At 31.9% G+C, this 22,082-nt stretch overlaps 2 protein-coding genes across 2 annotated transcripts; both read right to left on the reverse strand.

Annotated features, from left to right (window-relative positions):
* Positions 1 to 1,151: 1,151 nt before the first annotated feature.
* LOC134707097 (uncharacterized) lies at positions 1,152 to 11,014 on the reverse strand. Its single transcript, XM_063566647.1, has 7 exons — positions 10,831 to 11,014; positions 6,636 to 6,766; positions 5,456 to 5,515; positions 4,896 to 5,104; positions 4,222 to 4,287; positions 2,271 to 2,319; positions 1,152 to 1,360 (listed from the first exon to the last, which is right to left on the reverse strand). Exons 2-7 carry the CDS (start codon positions 6,673 to 6,675, stop codon positions 1,152 to 1,154), a joined length of 633 nt encoding a protein of 210 aa, XP_063422717.1. The 5' UTR covers positions 6,676 to 6,766; positions 10,831 to 11,014.
* A 331-nt stretch (positions 11,015 to 11,345) lies between these two features.
* Positions 11,346 to 22,080, reverse strand: LOC134707248 (uncharacterized). Its single transcript, XM_063566857.1, has 6 exons — positions 21,771 to 22,080; positions 21,003 to 21,077; positions 19,758 to 19,963; positions 18,621 to 18,725; positions 14,369 to 14,420; positions 11,346 to 13,136 (listed from the first exon to the last, which is right to left on the reverse strand). Exons 1-6 carry the CDS (start codon positions 21,808 to 21,810, stop codon positions 12,430 to 12,432), a joined length of 1,185 nt encoding a protein of 394 aa, XP_063422927.1. The 5' UTR covers positions 21,811 to 22,080; the 3' UTR covers positions 11,346 to 12,429.
* Between the last annotated feature and the right edge of the window lie 2 nt (positions 22,081 to 22,082).

Here is a 22,082-nt window from a genome sequence, read left to right on the forward strand (position 1 = left end):
GAAGTTCATTAGTAAAAGTAAGGTCAAAATAAATGTAAGGTCAAAAGTGGTCCCCACACTGAAGATAGGATAAGAAAGGAAATGAAAACAATATAACTAATACTAATCATGCATGCTAACGTGATAGTATTATTCAAATTGCATCACAAAATATCATATTTATAGCGAAACATCACTTTTCAAACTCATAAAACTAATTTACATATTCAATATGTTTATTATCATGATTCTACATATCAACAAATAATAACATCAATAAATAATACGTCACAATGCTTTACTTTAGTACACATTTTTCTATATACAAAGACACAAACGCTATCGCTGCCGTGGTATGGTTTTCTAATGATTGAGACAGTATACTGATAACTAATCTTAACATTAAAGAACAATACAAAATCTTTAATATTTTGTTAATTGACTTTAACATGGTAAACAATGACTTATCATTTCTGAAGATATTTCTGCTTTTTCTCGACAAGAATTAAAAACCCAGAATTGCCTAATATCTTTAAAAAAATTTAGGTTATCATAAATTTGTGCTGCTTGGAATCTGGAAATATTTGTTTGTATTACTTTTTATTGTTTCATCAAGCTATTTTCATCCAATCTATTTTCACAAATTGTGGCATAATTTTTGTATCATTTTTGTGAGCTAGTAAAGTTTTATGAAATAATAGTTCTAAAAAATTTTGTAAGGTGGTACCCAACACTTTCATTAAAATGAATTTGACTCGTTTAATTTTCATTAAATTTTGACAATGTATTAACTTTGACCCTTTAACAAAAATATAAAAATTTCAAAAAATTTGAACCAATCGTTTTGTCAGAAAAATTACACTGGTTATATAGCAGTTTGACAAATACAATTTTTATCATTGAGAAGCTTAAAATTCCCATTACAACACAACGTAATTAAAACGTTTAGACGACTATAAGGAGTTATCTTCCTGTAGTGTTAGGTACCACATTTATCATTTAAAAAACAACATGCAGGTTACATTTTAATATGGTAAAAAATATATCGTCTGTTTTTAGTTGACAAATTCTCATGGTTCATTTGTTCTATAGTATTTAAAAAAAAGTTTATTCAACAGTATTAGTATTAAATTGAATTAATGTAATCATTTATTGTGCCGCTATTTATAGCTTTAAGAACGTAGGAAGTTATCCGCTTGCGAAACAACATGCCTTTGACTGCTGCGACTTCGTCGAAATATTACAGCAAAAATCACAGAACCAATAATAACACATACACAAACTGAAATTACTACGACAATGATTGTCGTTGTTTCCTGTTCACTTGTTTGTTCCTCTTGCATTGTGTGATAAGATATGGCAGTGTGTTTTGCATCTAGTACTGTAAATTGAAATTAATACAGAATTGCACACATACATCTTAAATAAAATGTATAATAAATATTTACCTAATGCAAATTGAAAGACTGAATTTTTATTTCATATGAAATATAGTTGTTCATGTTGTTATTGTGTCAATTAATTTTTGGACTTGAGATAACATGGATTTTCATTTCAAAACTGGATTGTATATCAAATCACAAATAACTGGTAAAATTTTTACTAAAAGTATGTGTTTAAGTTTTCTGTCCGATAGTTTTGATTTTTTGATTTTTTCTTTATTTGCTTATTGTTGAACGTCGTACGGTCACCAATAGTAACTTACATACGCATTCTTTCAATTCTTGTGAATAGTTGTTTATTATGTAATCTTACCAAATCTCTGACAATTCATTAGTTTAATATCCTATTTTTAAACATATCCATATGCGTTTTTATTACATAATTTTCAATAGTGCACATCAAGCAACCAAACTTTTGTGAGTATAAGGAGTTATGCAAAAATACATGGTTAATGAATTGTTATACAATAGGTTTCCTTCCCATGAGTATGATCATCCAAGACCACAGCACTTCTGTTTTGACTTGGAAATGTCAGTCGTTTTGTCATTATGATAAATTGACTGTTTACAAAACTTTAATTATTTTTGAAATACTTGGGATTTTTTACCCACGGAAATGATAACCGTATCCTTATGTGGCAAAATATTTCAGATGTTTTGGTCCTCACTGCTCTTGAACTTCGTATTTTAATTGGTCCTTTTTTATCTTTTTGTAATTCAAGCGAAATTGATGAATCTTTTGTAGACGAAACGCGTGTCTGGCGTACAACATTTTCAGCCTAGTGAATTTATTCACCAAAACACCTGTCGAAATAGTGCTATAAAAATAAGTTACAAATATGTACTTACCTATTTCTATGGGTCTACAGAAATCGCATATGGTACACGTTGGTGTGACCTACAAAATTTAATTTTCAATTTTTTGAAACGGTAGAACTAAATTGAGCATAATCAAATCATAATTTGAGTTCGAAAGTGTCTATAATTTTTCTTTTTAAGATGCTATCATCGCTTATTATATATTCGGTTTGCAGTTTGATCAGAAGAAACACTGACAAAGCTAGGTAATACAAATAATTATCTAATTACTACTACAGTTAGATATTAATTAGTATTATAATTTCCACTGTTATTAATGTAAGTTAGATATGTCCTACAAATCTAATCTTGAATTTCATCCAATTTATTTCTTATCTTTCGGAACACGTTTTAGAATTCTGATGAAACGTCACTTCGAGCGTTGCAATGGCTTTGGCTAACACGGTTGTGATATTGTAATGTATCCGTTTTTATTCTATAGCTAGTCACCACTTCAGTTTAATCATGTATATCTATCATATAGTCATTTTGTAAAATTTACTGTTTGCATATCTATGTATTATTTTTGGTTATAATGATGTTTTTGTCTCAGGCGGATAATCCTGGCCGTATTGGTCACAACATTTTGGAACGTTTGGTCCTCAACGATATTCAACTTTGTACTTGTTTTGGCTTTCAAACTTTTTCCATCTGAGCTTAGTTTTGTGTGGACATAACGCAAGTATGGCGTATGAATTTTTTTAACCTGGTACTTTTTTATGGCTATTATTCGTTTGTTTCTCTGTCCTATATTTTCTCCTATTTATTTATTGTAGCCCTGTCGTTTAATGTTGTCATCTTAATGTTATAATTAACATTGTCATTAAAACGGGAGGTTTCGCATGCCACAAAACCAAGTTCAACCCACCATTTTTTCATAAAATGCCCTGTACCAAGTCAGGAAAATGGCCATTGTTACATTATTTATGTGTGTGTTACATTTTGGTGTGTCGTAGTTCTCTTATATTTGACACGCGTTCATCAGTTTTAGTTTGTAGCCCGAATCTGTTTTTTTCTCTATCGATTTATGAATAACGAACAGCGGTATACTACTTTTGCCCTTTTTTATTAGTCAACTATACCACCAGAGTTGAAACAGATTGGAGTAAAACTAGTATACGGTACGGTACCGTACGGTCTACAATAATGAGCTAAACTAGTACAGTAAATTTAACCTTTGACTGGTCTCGATAGGAAAAATGTGATGCTATTTAAACTTTTAAAACAAAATGCCTTGTTTGTTCAATATAAGTTACAGTTTACTGTACCAAGTTCGAAATATGGCAGTTGTTCTGCAGTTGTTCCTTGGGTTGATATTGGTTCAGCGTTTGTGGATAGTATTTTTTAACTGCCCTCTTTTAATTTATCCGGAGTTCGGTATTATTTCTTTTGCAAGTGTACAGAAATTCAAAATTGTTTGATTAATGTATAGCAGGTAAAACCTCCCTTCTGAACACGAATCTGAACTCACTCTTGATGTTCTTGTTTTTTTCAATTAAATGAATGTGTGCATGTATTTCCCATTGTTTTATAATTTCATGCTGTTCAAGACTATTGGTTATCAACCTACATGATCACGCTAATTGCGTGTTATGCGCATTTATTACACCAGTTGAACTGACACCTGTATACGATTTTCAGTGCGGGCGAAACAACTTATTGCTTAATAAAGTGGTTCATGTAATTATTTGAAAGGAAGTGAATTTAGACTATAGGTAATTGAAAATGCAAAAATGAAAGATGTTGTTTTTTAAAATCATTATCGAATAATGTATATTTCTAAAACCAAAATAATTCAGTTTATTTTCTGACATCATCAAAATGACGTAAAAGCATACCATAAGTTTGATCCACATCTGACCAAATAATTGGATTAAGAAATAAATGTTTTGCTACTTCTGTCGTTCAAATACCAAATAACTCAATTTCATTGTATACCTACCGATATAATATACTTTCGATCTATCTTCAAACTTGTCTTCAGAATGGAATTGTCCAAACTAAATTTCTTAAAGAAAAAAGCCAAATCATCAACTTAATTTAATTTAAAATTACAGATATAGGATGTTCTGTTGCGTAGCTAGATATTTTCATCCTACGTATTAAAATCGACGGATGACCCAAATCTTTATATCTATGACAGTTAAAGGTTTATTAGTTTTTATATTTTGCTTTCCTATTTTCACCAGTATGTGCATTTTGCATGTTATGTTCGTTTCCGCCATCTTAAAATGCAAATATGTCAGTTCATTTCAACCTATGAGTTTGGTTCTCCTTTAGTTATATTTTGCCTTTATTCTGTTGACATATTATGTTTTAAGTGTGTGCCAAAAAAAAATCCTTCATTTTTCTATTCTCAAACGTATTTATTTATCAATATTTCATGTGACTGTACTGCCTTTTCGTTTTTATAATTCCTTTTCTCTTGAAAAATATGCGCTTTCTTTTCAAGTACGCACTAATAGAAGTATATTTGATATTCAAACATGCGTCAATATTTGAAAGTTTTATTTTGTATTTGAATATTTTTACAGGTTTTAAAGACCAGAAAAAAAGTTTATTGCTATAAGCTTAAACCCTATATCCTGAAGTATTTTTTCTAACTAAATACGATACCTGTGTAAAACTGTTCTCGTTTCCACGCAAGGCCAACATTTTACTTGTTAGTTCATTACGCTTCTCATCTTGCAATTCAAATATATTCAATTTGAACCTTAGTGTATAAACCACACATTTGATTGTTGCATTGATACAACGGGGAAAGCTAACATACAAATCTTTTCTCATGTCATCTATAGCCGGCTGTAGACAGCTGCAGAAACAGCCTTAAATAGAAAACCAACATATTTGATAAAACATGAATAACTTATTTTCATTATCAATAAAATAAACCATTAATGCAATATTAATAAGATCGAAGCAAAGCAAATTGATAACAAGTATAAGTAATAAATAAGAACAGAAAAAATGCTCATAAGAAATAAAACGAAATGTTTATAAGACCACAATATTTTTTAAAAGACTGTTGTAAAGTTTTAATTGATGAAACAAAGTTTTTCATTTTATTTATTACTTGATTTGAGCAGTAAGAGTGTAAAACATAATGCTTGCAAATCTATAACAAAAACATTACAAATTGATACAGCAAAGTAGAGATTGAACTTAACAACACTTACTTTTTGCTTGATGTCCTGGTCGCATGCAATCATTTGGCATGCATTGTTCTTCACTTTTACCTGATGAATTAATAAATTCAAAATTGATCTTTACAAAATGTATGTTGAAACATTAATTTGTTTCCCATTTTGTTTAAGGCAACTATGTCTATTATGAGAAAAAACGGCTTTCTGATGCTTTGAAAAAACGACTATTTTAACATTATCTATTTATTTTGTTCAATTCACATGTAAATGTACATGTCCATAATTGCTTGTTTCAAAGTTGAATAATTTCAAAGGTTTCCGCTTTACTGGATTTCATATAATGTTTCGATTTTAAAATTGATTAAATTCTCCTCATGTTATCTCACATACGACCTGAAGTACACATAGTTCTTTGTTGTATATAAAGGGGTCAGTAGTATACCAATGTTCAAAATTTATAAATCGATTGAGAAAAAACAAATCCGGGTCGCAAACTTAAACTGAGGGAAACATATCAAATATAATAGAACTACGACACAACAGAAACACAACAATAAAATGTAACTCACACAGAAACGAACTATGATATAACAATGGCCATTTTCCTGACTTGGTACAGGGCATTTTAAGAAAAAATAGTGGGTTGAACCTGGTTTGGGGTATGTCAAACCTCCCAATAGCAATGTTAGTTGTAACATTAAAATGAAAACATGTCATTTATATGTGTTTCTATTTATATACCGTTGACCCTTCCGGACCACCATTGCACATTTCAGATTAACTTTATGGGGATCAGCTATTAGAACTTAAAACTGATTTTTAAATAAAACCGAGTGTTATCGCCTACAGCATAAACGAAATTGAAATGTAAATTTAACAGGGGTGCGGTGCCAATTGATCTGTTAACCTTTAATTGGGCTCAGCATATTATATACCATTCACTCCGAATATGTGTACTGCTGTGATAACTCGATGTGTGATCAGGTAATTTGAATATCTCACTGTACGCCACATTTTTTTCTATGTTAACAGTTAATGCGATTTATATTACATTAATATTATATAGCTTTATACTTCGCTCTATTCAGAAAGATTGGTTTCTTCCTCTTAACTGTTATAATCCTTAGAATTTATCTGTTGCATAGAAGGAAAATTAATCTTGAATATTCCTAGTATGTTTAAAACGGGAATATGTGTATCGTATAAAACTTACATTTTATGCTAAATAAAAGAAGAATCAGGAACTGACGCATACTTGCTGAACTGTGCTAAATCTATAGACGTTCTTTAAACTTTTACAGCTTAACTATTACTCAGGACAATTCATATAAAACATACTGCAACCTTAGAAATAAAATCAAAGATACAAAGTAATTAAAACATATCATATCTTCCATAATAAACTAATTTATGGAAAATTGTTAAGCATTAATATAGATAATGAAGAATTATATTTGAGGAATTTATGACGTACAGATACCATAAAATGCCCCGACATAAAAAATATTGAAAAAGCCCTTTTCAACTGTTTTTTGTTCGTATGTTTAACTGTTCCATCACTGTAACAGATTAGGAAGATGTTTATACGACAGTAAATTTGTTCAGTCAACCCGCTCTGTCGAAAATAAATAGCCAGTTCTAGTTTGTAGTTGTCGTTTGTTGCTGTATATTGAATTAGTTTTTCTTTGATTATTCAGAACGTAAATCAGGCCGTTAGTTTTCTTGTTTGAATTGTTTTACATTGTCATATTAGGGTCTCTTATTTTTGATTATGCGAAATGGTGGTTATATCATTGCTGAAGACCGTTAGGGGGCCTATATCTTGTTAACTTCTTTTTCATTTAGAACATGACAAAGAGAGCTGTATCATGGCAATCATACCAAATCTTCATATTTTTATATTTCAAATGAAAATATCAGTGACCTTTTAAAAGATAAAAAATCTATTACTATTTTTCAATTGATAAGATGAAAAAATACCGTGTGAAACTTTTACTTCATCCATCATATTTCTTTAAAAAATCGTGTTCACTTATATATATAAAAAAAAATCGAGACCAAACAAATAAAATGTGTGCAAGATAAACGCTCACTGAATGCACATGCAATAATTTATATAGTCAAATTTACCTGAAAAAAAATGCTCTATCTAAAATAGCATAATATTGGAACAAACTTTGTCGTTATTGTTTGTGTTTTATGCTAATTATTTCCATCAAAAAGGTCACTGGGCAAAATATATCATCGGAACCAGACATTTTTCTACTTTTTGGATTTTAAAACTGCATACAAAGCTTTAATATACTAGTATATTAAACAAATTGCACCACATTGCATAGTGGACAAGGTTACGTTTGCATTGATTAGATCCGAAATAATGTGCTTGAAACCGATATTCTGTCTTATTTGTCGAAGTGTAAAGTAACTGCCGAACGATTATTGATTTTCTAAAATTGCACATTACACAAAGACAATTGCAAATATGCGTCAATGGATAAAAACATATCAATTTACTGGTGCATTTGTGAACTGAAAGTTAGTTGCAGTATTAGTGAAACCTAGTAGCTCAAACCCTCAACATGTCAAGTGTTTAAGTCCTTATAATAGATACTCTTGCAAAGTCCGTCAAATTAAATACAATGTAGTATCCCTTTAAAGCCATATACTGTACATAAACATATCTCAACTATTAAAAACAATCGGTGACCACTAATAAATTGTACAATTAAACGGAAATTTTAGTATAAAAAAATCTTCAAAATTTTTCGCGAGAATTCGTAGGACAAGATCTAAGAACTAGAACTTTAATTATATACAATTGCTGACCGATATAAGCGTGTTTTCTATATCATACCTACAACTTTTTAAAGATATTTAATTTGCTTAACCGAAAAGTAATATGTGCTTTTTTTTTCGATATTTATACTCTGTTTTTATTTTATAGTTGCATTGACATTTTATAAATTCGCCAATTTACTTTCCTATTACCGTACAGGGTAAATCTTAAACGTTGTGGAAGTTTTTATTTCGGGTTCCGTTCCCGACATATGAATCATCACTATATATCTATGTTTTTATCATTTATTAGAAGAAACAAATAACCATAAATATAAATGATACCGGGCAAAAATTTAGTTTGCATTTGGTTTAGATTTTAACTGCTTTTGTTTTGATTACGAGATAGTTCGGAATTATCTGATTTGTGTTGAAAGTCGTTCAACGCATTTAAAGTAAATGAAACGATAAACACTTCCATTTTAAAAATAAGAATAGGTAGGTTATCGAATGACACAGTGACGGGTAAATCAGATATAGTTATTATTCAAAATAGTGTCATTTTTCTCTTTCCTTGTTTGGGTTTTCCAATTTAACAACTCCTATCCGCAAAACCCACTGAACCCCAATTGACTGCTTGCCCTTCCGGAGCACCTGATATCATCTCCAGTTTTTGGTGGGGTTCGTGTTGCTTAGTCTTTAGTTTTCTATGTTGTGTCTTGTGTACTAATATTTTTCTGTTTGTATTTTTCTTTTTAAGTCATAGCGTTGTCAGTTTATTTTCGATCTATGAGTTTGACTGTCCTTTTGGTATCTTTTGTCCCTCTTTTGTTGTGACGAAGCAGTTCATTCTCGATTGTTGTTGACACCATATTATTAAATCGGATAAGCAGGTTGGTACTCTCTACTAGAAGAAAATTGTTCCAATTTAAAAGTGTTTCATTAAAGCTTCGAAGAAGGAGTGTTTGAAGATGACAGATACGAAATGAATTTAGTCCGTGCTGTTAAGAATTGCGCTAATATTAACGTACTTTTTTGCGGTACGGCCGCTATCTTTGTGACGTCGCGTTATTGTTATACTTTATGTTGTATTGAATAGAAACGTATAATGGCAGACGTAGTTCTATCTTTAACGCCTTAGATAACTTACGATAAAATACACAACGCAATATTCTACACGTGCATATCTCTCCATTATATGTACAACATTTTACCACTGCAATTTGCATGTTGGGAGAGGGGAAGTATGATGTGTAGACGAACGGATGAACGCACGAACATGTTGTTACTATATGCTTGATGTGGTTTCTAGAACCTTAGCTGATTTAGTTGAATATTTCGTTTTCGTTAACTGCCCCTGACACATTATATACTACAATTTGAAACGAGGGTACAAAGAAAAGGAGCAGAAATTGTGTTAACACAGAAAAGGATCTATGATGAGATTACTACATAGTTTTTTTTCTGAATTTTTATCCCTTTTTACAGTCGTTCTACTCATTAAAAGTAAATGAAACGATAAACAACTCAGTTTTAAGAAAATACTGGTCATTGAAAGAAATAGTGACGGGTAAATCTGATAAAAAAAAAAATCAAAATGGTGTCGTTTTTCTCCTGATCGGCATTTAATAAAAATAAATTTTTCTGTCTGTATACTTTTAATGTGGTAACACACTCTATTTTCGTTAGTGAGTAGAACCAAATTATTTACTTGGGATACCTAGTGAAAATTTTCAAATAGGAGGAACATACGATAATTTAAAAACAAATGTTTTGTAGTTGTTCAATGAAATCAATTAGTCGGTGTTGAAGGAATTATAGATGATAAATATAATAAGACAAAACTCCCTGCATATCTCGACATTATAAAGACAATATGTGAAAGCTATTTACAAGAGAGGTTTTTTTTTAAAAAAGAATACGTCGAAAGAATGCATACACTCGTAGTCACTATATGCATGTTATTACTGGAGACCAATTGATTGGGTTGATTCTTTTATTGATCTACGACGTTTTCGTTTACGCCAACTGACACATGTTATTCTACCATTGGACAAAGAGGGTACAGGTGAAAGGACAGAACTATCGAAAATCCCGTAAGCAACCTTTACCACAAAGAGAGCGGGATAATCTCCCTACACCAGATATTGAATTTTTTTCAATTGTAGCATGTATTTTAAAAAAAGCCAGTGTTCGTGACTTTCAGTTGGTGTAATTATATACCCAAGCAAACACTTGGAGCACAATTGCTGTCTGGTCGTACGCTTTGCTGTTCATAAATTAACACAGAAACATAAACGCATACCCCATAATTTTCATCTAAATGCCATAATCGTATGTTGTGTTATAACCACAGTTGATGAAGACGACGAAAAAACCATCACCCGACTTCATCTTGTCAAATTTTGTCTGTTTTTAAATAATCAAAATTGTAAGTGTCTGAAATGTATTATTAGTAATGATAGTTTTACATTTTGCAAAGTACCTGTGATAAAATATATTTTGCGTTCCAATAAAGTCAGGCATCGCTTTTATTATTGACAGAAATTCATGCCACAAAAAAACGCAAATGAACAGAAAAATATTTAGGATTTCTGATTTAATATCAATTAGCGATAATAAAATTTAATTACCTTTAATTGTTATATATTCCTAAGAGCATAATGCCTTTTTAAAACTATCTGCATTGCCAGGTTAACCATAACATTCTAAACAATATCTTCGGTGAACCTGTGTTTTCAATATTTTACTTGTAACCAATGTTTAGAAAGCGACCAATTGTTCTATTTTCTACAATCATTTCACGTGGAAGATACTTTATTTTCTTCCGTATGATAAAATAAAAAGAACTCAATGAATATGACAAATTGAAAAAACAAAAATATCGGTTAACTACAAACAATGTATTCAGTGATAATTGTATTCAATTTACAAAGAGTTGTGATTACATTTTTTTTTAAATCAGCTTATTATTCTTCCTAATGACCTTTCTGTTCACTGATAATACATGTTATGAATGCATATACAGACTCAGTCTAGTGAGCTAGTAGCTATCTCTGTTCGATTGAGTCCGCTGTTCATAAAATAATTGATTTATTTCAGATGTTTTATCATTTTTTAATATTCAAAGGTACTTATACCTGGTGGCCTCGAGCATTACTTAAAAGACATCATCAACCAAACAAACGCATCTGGTACGTTTATATTGGTACATTTGAATGTGATCACGCCCACATTGGATAAAATGAAGGCATTTATCTCCCTCGTTTCCTAGACAGGGTTTAGCATTAAGTAATATTGTGCTATGCGTCTATCTAGTACTGGTTTTGAATTATGTTGCCTTGAGTATCACTGTGTTGACATAAGTATAACTGATACGTAATTATTAATAAACTGTGGATAAAACTGAGAATATTTTTAGATGCTTGTACCCATGGCGGGATTATCTAGATTTTAGATTTACATCTCTAAATCAATGTAAAAGAAGATTACACAGTTCTAAACTAACACAGATTTTAACTCTGTGAAAGAAATTTAACTGACAACGAAACTAGAGGCACAAACAGTACATACTAATCAGATTTTCAGCTATTAATCAGCCATCGGTTCTAAAAATTTTGATATGAGCGTCACTGATATGTCTTATGTAGATGAATCGCGCGTGCGTCTCGTGTATCAAATTAAAAGCCTGGTACCTTTGATAACTGTTTACTGAATGCACCTAAATGTACTTTTGGTGGTTTGATATGGACAAACTCTTCTGATAAAAATTTAGTAGATAAAAGTAGTATAAGAAGCGAATATTGCCAGAAGTGTTACTTACAGACATACAAATTGAAACTATCATTGCATAAAAACGGGCAAAAAAAACCCAAAACAATTGTATATTTTAATTTTTGCATGTTGTCAATTTAACTTAAAACCATTCTGATTTTGAAGTCATTTGGAGCTTAATAAAAAGGAAATAACTATTAATGATTTTGATATACAACGGTGAGGTACTTCCTTTTTTCAAGATACATGCATTTGGTAGCATTTCATTGGACAATCTAAAACCAAAAGAAACTGACACGCATATAATATAAAATTAACACTCAAGTAAGTTATGTCTGATAGGAATAAAATATACAAGAAGCAAAAATAAAAGTGTGTCAACTATTGTTAAGAATTGCGCTAATAGCTAATAAGCTACAACTATAAAGCAAATATAAAATATAAACTGTTCATCAATGTTAAACAATAGTGGGTTGGTTTGAAATATATATAAAATTCAGAACACGGTCTAATTGCAATTTTTTTTCTGCTGGGCAATTGGACATTACAATTAGTCTTTGCATGAGATCATTAAGTTTATTGTTAGAGTCAAAATCTAGGACAGTACGTTTCATTTCACTGTCGTACGTCACAAAATACATTGAAGGAAATGATTCAATGGATTCAATAATATTTTGTAGAAAACAAAAATGAGAATCATTCCATGGGTCTTTACTATTATCATAACACTGTCTCAAAAAGGTTATCACCATATTGTTTGAAAGAACGACGAGGATAACAGTGTCTTTTGAGAAATTCCGTGCTACATTCAGGTTGCCATTGTTACACCTCACCATTAGATATTCAGGTTGAACAAGACGGCAAGTAGTTTTATTATGAAACCATTGCTCTAAATGCTCCACATGTTTCGGATCAGCATCACATAAAGGTACGATATACAACATACCGAACACGTTCGGGTCATTTCTGTTTTGTTCAATCAATCTTGACGAACTATCTGTATTAGGAATAAAATGTTTTCTTCTCCTGGTTAAAATGAATACTGACAGCATAATAGATAGTAAAAAGACCCCTGCTACGATTACCAAAAGCATCCAAATGGCACCTTTATTTGGATTTTCTGGCAGTATAGTTGATGTCATGAACTTTCTAACACCTTTTATATCTGAAAAAGGAATACAAATATTACTTCATTTGACCTTTTTTTTCTCTGATTGAAAGGAGTAGGTCCGGTAAGACCCTTTTTTGGCCCCAAAATATGGCAGTTTTACAAAATTGTTAAAATGTAAACTTTTAGTTATTTATTGGATAGTAAAATGGTTCTGCTACATAAATATGGACTGTTTTTGAAAATACAATGCACATATATTGGGTACTAGCACCATAAAGTCATGCTAAATTACTGAAATCGTAACAATTTCATCATTTTACTTAAATTTTAGACGGTTTCTGTGTATAAAGAAAGTGGCCACATTCGTGTTCATCCAAAATATTGAAATGGAAGTTGTATTTGATGATGATACATAACATATATAAAGGTTGAGGATGAACACGGATGCGGCTAATTTCGTTTTGGACAAAAACCATCTGAAAAGTGACATTTTTCCGCATATTTGGTAGATTTTCCGTATTTGAGCTTGAATCGGATCGTTTTTAATGACGAAATAAGTTTAAATCTTTCACATAAATTAATCGAAACATTTGAAATAGACACTTAAGTGTTTAAAAAGTGGTCAAAATCTTTCGTCAGATGAAACTGAAATTTGAGGCCAAAATCGGTCCTTACCGGACCTACTCCTTTAAATTGTAAAATATTGATTGAATATCTGTTTGTATGCCCACCTAATAGAGGGGTATTTTTTATTTTGGTCTGTTTATCTGATCGTTCATTTGCCCGTCTGTTTGTCCGTCCGTCCGTCTGTCCTACTTTAGGTTAAAGTTTTTGTCAAGGTTGTTTTTGATGAAGTTAAGGTCCAATCAACTCGTTTTAGTACACATATTACCTATGATATGAGCTTTCTTATTTAATTGACCAATTGGATTTTTTTTTATCCCAATTGCACGGCCCACTGAACATAGAAAATGATAGTGCGAGTTTCAGGCTAAAGTTTTTGATTAAAGTTTTTGGCAAAGGTAGTTTGTGTTGAAGTTGAAGACTATATCAATTTGAAACATAGTACAGATGATCCTTATTACATGATATGTCTTATTGGAATGCCAAATTAGATTTTCATCCCAATTTCACGGTCCAGTGAACATAGAAAATGATAGTGCGAGTGGGGTTTGTACTATGGACACATTCTTGTTACTTATTTATTTTCATAAAATAACTTTCAAAAACAGAACAGCAATATATGAATTATCAATGACATGTTCTAATATTATTACAGAACTTACAATGTCTGATGTTTCTGCAGGAATTGTCACATGCTGTACAGTGTGGTTTAATCTGAAATGTCAATATCAGAAGTTTGGTGGTGTTCAATATAACCACTTAGAGTCTATATTAAATTATAGTCATGGTTTGTTACTCAACATAACCACACATTGTTTATGCATGCACCATAATAATGTCTGTTTCAATTTTGACTTATCTTATGGACTGTTTCGTGTTTTGTCAGACAGATTTTGTTTCATGTACATATATGAATTGAACTATTATCCCATACGGTAAATACAATTGTTGAGTTACATTGCTAACAAATACAAAAGTACATTGTGTATGAATAATAAAATAACATCTGCACACGTTTATGCCCGTGTCACACTGTCGCGATTTTTATATGCGATGGACACCCGAATGCGAAAATTGTAAGTTCGTACGAAGTTGGTCCCGATCTCGTTGAAATACCAAAAAGTGACGGAAGCAAGTACGATGAATAACGAAGTCTATACGATGGTGCCGAAATCATATACGATAGCAAAAGATAGACATACGGAGGTTAACCGAAGACGGTTATTTAAGCTTCATAACTCAACCGAAGCCTACACGATGGATCACGAAGGCTACACGATGGATTACGAAGGCTACACGATTGATTACGATGATGGCGCGATGGCCATACGATGTATAAAAGACGTCGTGTACAGCTTACGATAAGTATACAAACGATCTAAAAATGCGTTCTACCTGTTTTGAACTTTTTTATGATACGAACAGAATTTCGACAACATATCGTTTCTGTACAAGTCTGCCATGCATGGTGGGAAATCGATCTTTTTGTCTTATTCTTATAAAACTTAGTTTAACATACCCTCGCCTACTACATGTAAGTTGCGTGTAGATAAAATTGTTATGGACACTCTAGAACCAAAATGTTTAAAACTTGGTATGGTATTACTCGTTAGGGTTGAAAGGTCAAGGTCACAGTGGCAGTCGTAATACAAGGCAATACCACCCTTGTTGACACTCTCAAACCAATATGCTTCAAAAGATTTTAACCACATTTGGTATATACTTCCTCCGTGTAATGATCTGACATTTTTTACGTTCAAGGTCAAAGGTCAAGGTCATGCAGATGGACTTGTTTTTTCTCCTTAAAATAGCAGAATACACAGGAAATTGGTTGCTCCATTTTTTACCTGCTTATTCTAAAGACAATATTAAAGGTATTTCCAGTTACTGACTCTTTTGTTTGATTTCTAAAAGAATAGTTTATGTATCAAAGATGCATATTCAATTTACCATTTTCTGCATGTGTCATATAAAAATAAAGTGTTCATATTTGTCCCCAATATGTTACATACGAGGGGATGCCACCGCTCGGCATTGCCTTGTTTGAACTGTTAAATGAGTGCACTAGTCTAAATAATCACCCATAATTATGCCCATGTTTACTGATCTATCTTAAATGTAGGTAATGGGTTCGTTGATCCCTTTTATTTAAAAAGAGCTCTTTACAGGAGAATATCATAACAATATATACAAAAGGAAAGAAGTGGGGAAAGCAACAAATGCGGCAAAATATGACATATAGAAAACAAAATGGTTATGGAGTAAACGTACGTGTGACAACAACTCAGACGATACATAAAAAATCAGAATAATGAAGAAAAAGTTGGCCTTTCCCTATATACATGAATATGCAGTGTTAGTGTATGAGGCGCGTTTATGATTTTCATTGTGTTCCTTGATGTGAAAAATTTACAAAAAATAATATTTTGATTGTAAAAGTAAATCCTGAGCCTGTAATAGCTGCTCTTCTTGTTCTATTTGAATTGATAGAAACAACGCTGTCGTCTTTCTTGTTCTGATAGAATCATAGGATATGAGCTCCATGTTTTTTAACGTCTTTTTCAACTGTCGTATCAAACTGACCAGTGCATATCGCGACTGGCACTTTAAATTATTTTAGCGCGAAAATTAACTTACATTTAGCTGAATTTATTGCCGTCGTAGTTCCATCTTGTCGCCTTCGTACTTTAATTCGATGGCAACACGACGGTATTACAAGGTCTTCACGAAGTCGTGTTTCCATCGTAAGACCTTCTGGTAGCTTCGTGATTCATTCGTGTAGACATCGTAATGTCAAAACTGCCCGATGGAAACGATGGAAACACGAATGCAATACGATGTTCAAAGATGCATTCCCGGTGACATTACGATGGTGAGGATGGTGATACGAACTCAATACGAACCCTCAACATCGGACGCACCTTCGGCGATTTTTTAACATGTTAAAAAATTAAGAACCCTTCCCGAAGTTGTCCCCGAATTCTAGAAAAAGTGGCCGATGGTTCCACGATGGTTAAAGATTGCATTACGAATAGCCCGATCTGGATACGATCAGTCCCGATTTTGGAAATTTCCCTAATCGTGATGACATCGGCGTAAAAATCGGGACAGTGTGACGCGGGCATTAAGAAATACATGTATCAATATCTAGATTCGCCGTACATGACAAGGTAAATTACGATAATTGAAGTTATATGTTTATATAGCGGATGTGGTCGAATGTCTGGAGCATTAGACATGAACCTAGTTTGTCAGCATAAAAATCTAGCTCTTATTACAAAAAAGAAGATTTGATATGAGTGTTAATGAGACAAACTCTCTAAAAGAGACCAAACGGCACAGAAATTGACAACTATGGGTCATCGTACAGCCTTACACCAATAATCAAAGTCCTTAATGTTTTGTCAGCTATTAGAGGACCCGTAATGACAAATGGAAGACAATTCAAACGAGGAAACTAACGGTCTAATTTGTGTTCACGTGCTAACGGAAAAAAATGTTACACATCAATAAACGACAACCGCTTAATTATAGGCTCTTGACGTGGGACAGGCAAATACATACAGTATATGGCGGGGTTAAACATATTAGCGAGATATCAACCCTCCCCTAACCTGGGACAGTGGTGCAACATTACAACATAAGAACGAACTAAAAATAGTTAAAAGAGGCTGAACCCATCAGATGAATACAAATAGAAATACAACTAACAAAACCACAGAGTGGAAATGGCCGGGTAATTTTATATCCCAGCAACAAAAGGACAATAAGTACTGATATGAGAGTACTCGCAGTTGCTGACATCCAGTTCGAAGCAACCTACAACTGATAAAAAAATCATGCATCTTTGTAAGACTACCTTATCAATTAGTACACATTCAACATCCAATGGATTAAATGTAAAGACGTCATAAACAGTCAGTGAGAAACATGACCATGTACAATGCCAATACACGGGCATCGACAGATTGTAGATCCATGAATGTGAATATGTATATAACAATACATGTAACATTTAGTTTGCTTTCAATTTACTGATAACAAATTCAATATTAATACCAATAAAAACAATATTCAATTATATAATTACAGTGTTAAATTGGTAAACATTTATAATAAGTTTTTTTAAAGGATCGATAAGTTTAACAGGATTGAACTAAGTTTCGGTACGGTAAGCAACATTTCCGTAGAATTAGGATGCGCCATCCCGTTTGAAATAATCTTTTACAGGTACAACCAAACTTTTAAACCAAAGCGTTATACCTACGGAGGAATTTAGTAGAGGTTTTAAGTAATTTGTGGTAACGAAATCCTGATGGGTTCAATTTTCTGAATTGGTATCTATAAAATCATCCTGTACGACGAACATATTCATTGACACTAGTAAACAAATTTGGTCATGTTGATCGTAACGTCTCTACAATGTTGATGTATTTTGATGTAAGGATTACACTCCTGTTGTAAAGTACTATAGCGTGTACTAGCACAGATGTAACGTGTCAATACGGGTATAAAAACGCCGTTAATGCGGCATAACGTTGAATGTTAAAACTGGAGCTACGGCCAATCTGTAAGGTTTACCATGTTAAGCAACAAAACAGCATATGCTCTGTAACAATTTCAGATAAGATAAAGCCGACAAGGACACGCATTTATTAACTAAATGAAGCATTAATTTATACAGCCTAATTGATTGAATGATCTAGGACATAGTGTAGGGAATGATACAGGGAGTAAATATAAACTAACGGATATATTAAATTTGGACGAATTTTCAAAAAATATAGATATTATATAAATTGAAGTATTTGCCTTTTATAACCATATTAGATCCGTCGGAGAACATCATCTGTCATATAATTTTCTCGTATTTAGTAAACAGTAATGATCCTACATACAATGTCAAATACATACCAAAACAGTGTAATTTTTCATCAACTGTAATTTTACATAATTGACCCGGTCGTGGAAGGGATTTCTTCTTTCCAGCGGTTTACTTAACTTGTACAAAGGAAAAATCTACAAGAAAATGTTTTTACTGATATAGTTATATGATGTTGTGTGTTTTTTTATGCACAGTAATGTGACACTCATAATAACTGTGAAGATGTCTTTTCTTTTTAGTTCATTCGTGAAATTTTATTAGTCGTTGCGTTGTATACAATTATGTATTTATATATTATATATCGATCGTAGAGGGTCGATTCCGCTTTGATTAAAAGACTTGGGCCATGTCTTCCTCTAACCTAGAACCTATAAATTAACACGTTAAGACATGTATCCGTATACCATTCTAGTGCAAATCAGATTAAAATTGCTTATTGCAATATTATATGTACAGCTGGACTACAAAATTACTATTTTAAAATGTTATGCTATGTCTAAACTAAATTATGATCGGAAACCGCCATTGCCATTTAATTTACAGTAATAAATTATTATTTAAAACACTAAGGTTTCTCTTTGGTCAGTCATAAGGTGGACCAACTCAAATATCCCCACGTCCTTTGAACTCTGTTAGATAATTGTCTCATTGAAAGTCAAACCACAACTCCTAATGTTCAAACAATTTTTTGTGAAATTTTGGTTTAAAATATTGTTTTACTTCATTCCTGAAATTTTGATTTGAGCGCCACTGGAGAGTCATATATAGGCAAAACACACATCTGACGTTTTAAGATTATAAGCTTGTCATTTTAATGAGTATTTACAACCACTTGGTCGATGGCACTAACGTCGTCACATATGATAACACCAGCCCAGATATTGTGTTGACATGGAATATCTTTGATACTTTGATACGGTCATTGCATATTTATTTACTGTTAATGAACCCCGAAACATCATGCTTCACCCATAAATAGATAGACGAATGGAGATTTGAGAGGTTTACGGATTTTTCATTCCGTTATTTTATATCTTATAGATAATGCATTCTACGGTTTTAGTTTGTAACACGGATTTGTTTTCTCCAATTCGATTTATGATTTTTGAATAGCGGTATTCTAATAATGCCTTTATTTCCAGTAAAGTCATACAACTTATTCTTACTTGCGATTTTTCTTTCGAATTCCTCTTGTGATTCACATATGTTTCCTCTTTTAAAGCAATAACCTTCCCGTTTTGGTTCATGAAAATCACGTCAAACCATAATTTGTAAAACGAACATGTTTGTAGTACGGCAACACAGTTAGAGAAGTTTATACGTAAATAATCTGTATTGACAGTTATATTATTGAAACAGCGACATAAACATCCTGTAGAATAAAATGAATGAAATTATTCATCACATTAAATCAAATGCAAAATTTCAAAATGAGTTTCATTAATAAAATTTCTCTTTAACTAATGAGACAATATAATACACATATGTAACCAAAAACTTGGAGTGATCTCAAGTGCTCTGGAATGATAAGCTGATCCTACTCAACAAGTAGAACTCGTAAAGCTGATCTTGTTATCACAAACCAAGTATTTAGTCAAATTCGGTAGGTCACATTCGAGTATAAACCATCAACATGAAACCAGATCTGAAGTATTTTCAAGCAACAAAAGAGGTATGATAATCATAAATGTTGTCTCCTTTTACAATAAAGTTGATTTTTCCTATTATTTTTTTTTTGCATTGGATGGGAAAATCTTGTTGATTTTTTTTTTAACGTTTTGAAATGTAATTTGATTATCATTTGATATAGCAATATCCGCATTTCTAATAGATATAGGAAGATGTGGTGTGAGTGCCAATGAGACAACTCTCCATCCAAATAACAATTTAAAAATTAAACCATTATAGGTTAAAGTACGGCCTTCAACACGGAGCCTTGGCTCACACCGAACAACAAGCTATAAAGGGCCCCAAAATTACTAGTGTAAAACCATTCAAACGGGAAAACCAACGGTCTAATCTATATAAACAAAACGAGAAACGAGAAACACGTATATATAACATAAACAAACGACAACTACTGTACATCAGATTCCTGACTTAGGACAGGTGCAAACATTTGCAGCGGGATTAAACGTTTTAATGGGCCCAAACCTTCTCCCTTTTTCTGAAACAATAGCATAACATCACAACATATAAAAACATACGATAAAATATCAATTAGCAGACTTAACTCAATCAAAAAACGTATGATTACACAAAGACTAAATAAGTGTCACTGACCCCATTAAATTTCCTCGATAACAGTTTTCGATGTTTTCCTTTATATCAAAAAGGCACTATAGAAAAATGGCAAACAGTATAAGGAAAGAAATTAAGAAGAATAATTTTGCAAATTAGAATTTCTTTACCTTTCAGATTGTATCCTGGTGTTTGACACGTCCTGTTCTCTGGAATGAAACACTGATTTTCGTTATGTCCAAAGACTAAAAATATAAAATAATGCTTATGAGACATGCATTTTCAACAAAAAAGGGTCTTTTTGTTTAGCTCTTGCTTAGTAAACATTGGGTCTACAATTTTATACATTATAAATTTTCTTCCAGAAAAAAAGTTGTGTGCTATGAACAATGAAAGCATTCTGATACTTTCAACCTACGATGAACGCTTAACGTAATAGTTTTTTCACTACAGTAAGTAACTATCTTTGAATAAAAGCTGTTCGGATGTCAGTCGTAGTTTTTTTTCTAAAATAAAGTGCTTTAAAATGAATAGATGAAAGATTGTAAACAGCTTCTATAATTATCAAATACAATTTTCTTGGTTGGTAATTAAATATTAAGGAAATACAAACATCTGAATTTGTACATTTCGAATCTTGAATATGAAACTAGTGGTTTCTTTAGAGATTGTATTTTGATAAGTTGAATTTGATTTTCCTTGATGTTTCCTATACAACTCATAACTTATCTACGTATTCGAACCTCCCAATGGTTTAAATGTTTGGGTTTGAACGTATCTGGTAAAGGTAAATGATTTTAAATGCAGAAAAAATAGGCTCGGTTGTACAATATTTATGAAGCGTTGTTTACATTTGTTAAAAGTTTTAACAGTAAAATTATAAACATCTATTTAATTTACTTGTTAGGTTTCATTGCACCCAAAATAACGAAAATTACCTGATATAAGAAGGCTAGAAATGATCACAATCCGCAACATGACTTATATCAGAAGACACAAAAATTCTTCATAAAATCTTATTATCCTCAGACACTGAAATGTCAAATCGTTTTCCTCACATTTTGTGGCTCCATTTGCATCCGCTAAAACAAAATGTGTTCCTTAAAAGTTATAAAAAATCCATTTCAACTCATTATACATAATAATTATAGTGCAGTTGTTTACAGAATGAGCCTATGCTAATCCTCGTTGTAGTTTTTTTATTTTTCATTCATCAAAATAAAGCTTGTTTTAAATCTCAAACCAAAAAT

Source organism: Mytilus trossulus, chromosome 1 (genome assembly GCF_036588685.1).
Source record: "Mytilus trossulus isolate FHL-02 chromosome 1, PNRI_Mtr1.1.1.hap1, whole genome shotgun sequence".
In the NCBI taxonomy this organism is placed as follows: Eukaryota; Metazoa; Mollusca; class Bivalvia; order Mytilida; family Mytilidae; genus Mytilus; species Mytilus trossulus.

What these genes read in the sequence shown, in the direction of transcription:
- LOC134707097 (XM_063566647.1), bottom strand. Translation starts at nt 6,675, where the DNA reads ATGCGTCAGTTCCTGATTCTTCTTTTATTTAGCATAAAAT. An exon ending in ACGAGAACAGTTTTACACAG is followed by an intron (nt 4,288 to 4,895) that starts GTATCGTATTTA and finishes TTTTTCTTTAAG; the next exon opens with AAATTTAGTTTGGACAATTC. An exon ending in ATCGAAAGTATATTATATCG is followed by an intron (nt 2,320 to 4,221) that starts GTAGGTATACAA and finishes TAAATTTTGTAG; the next exon opens with GTCACACCAACGTGTACCAT.
- LOC134707248 (XM_063566857.1), bottom strand. Translation starts at nt 21,810, where the DNA reads ATGTTGCGGATTGTGATCATTTCTAGCCTTCTTATATCAG. An exon ending in ACCAGGATACAATCTGAAAG is followed by an intron (nt 19,964 to 21,002) that starts GTAAAGAAATTC and finishes TTTATTCTACAG; the next exon opens with GATGTTTATGTCGCTGTTTC. An exon ending in CTGCAGAAACATCAGACATT is followed by an intron (nt 13,137 to 14,368) that starts GTAAGTTCTGTA and finishes TTCCTTTTTCAG; the next exon opens with ATATAAAAGGTGTTAGAAAG.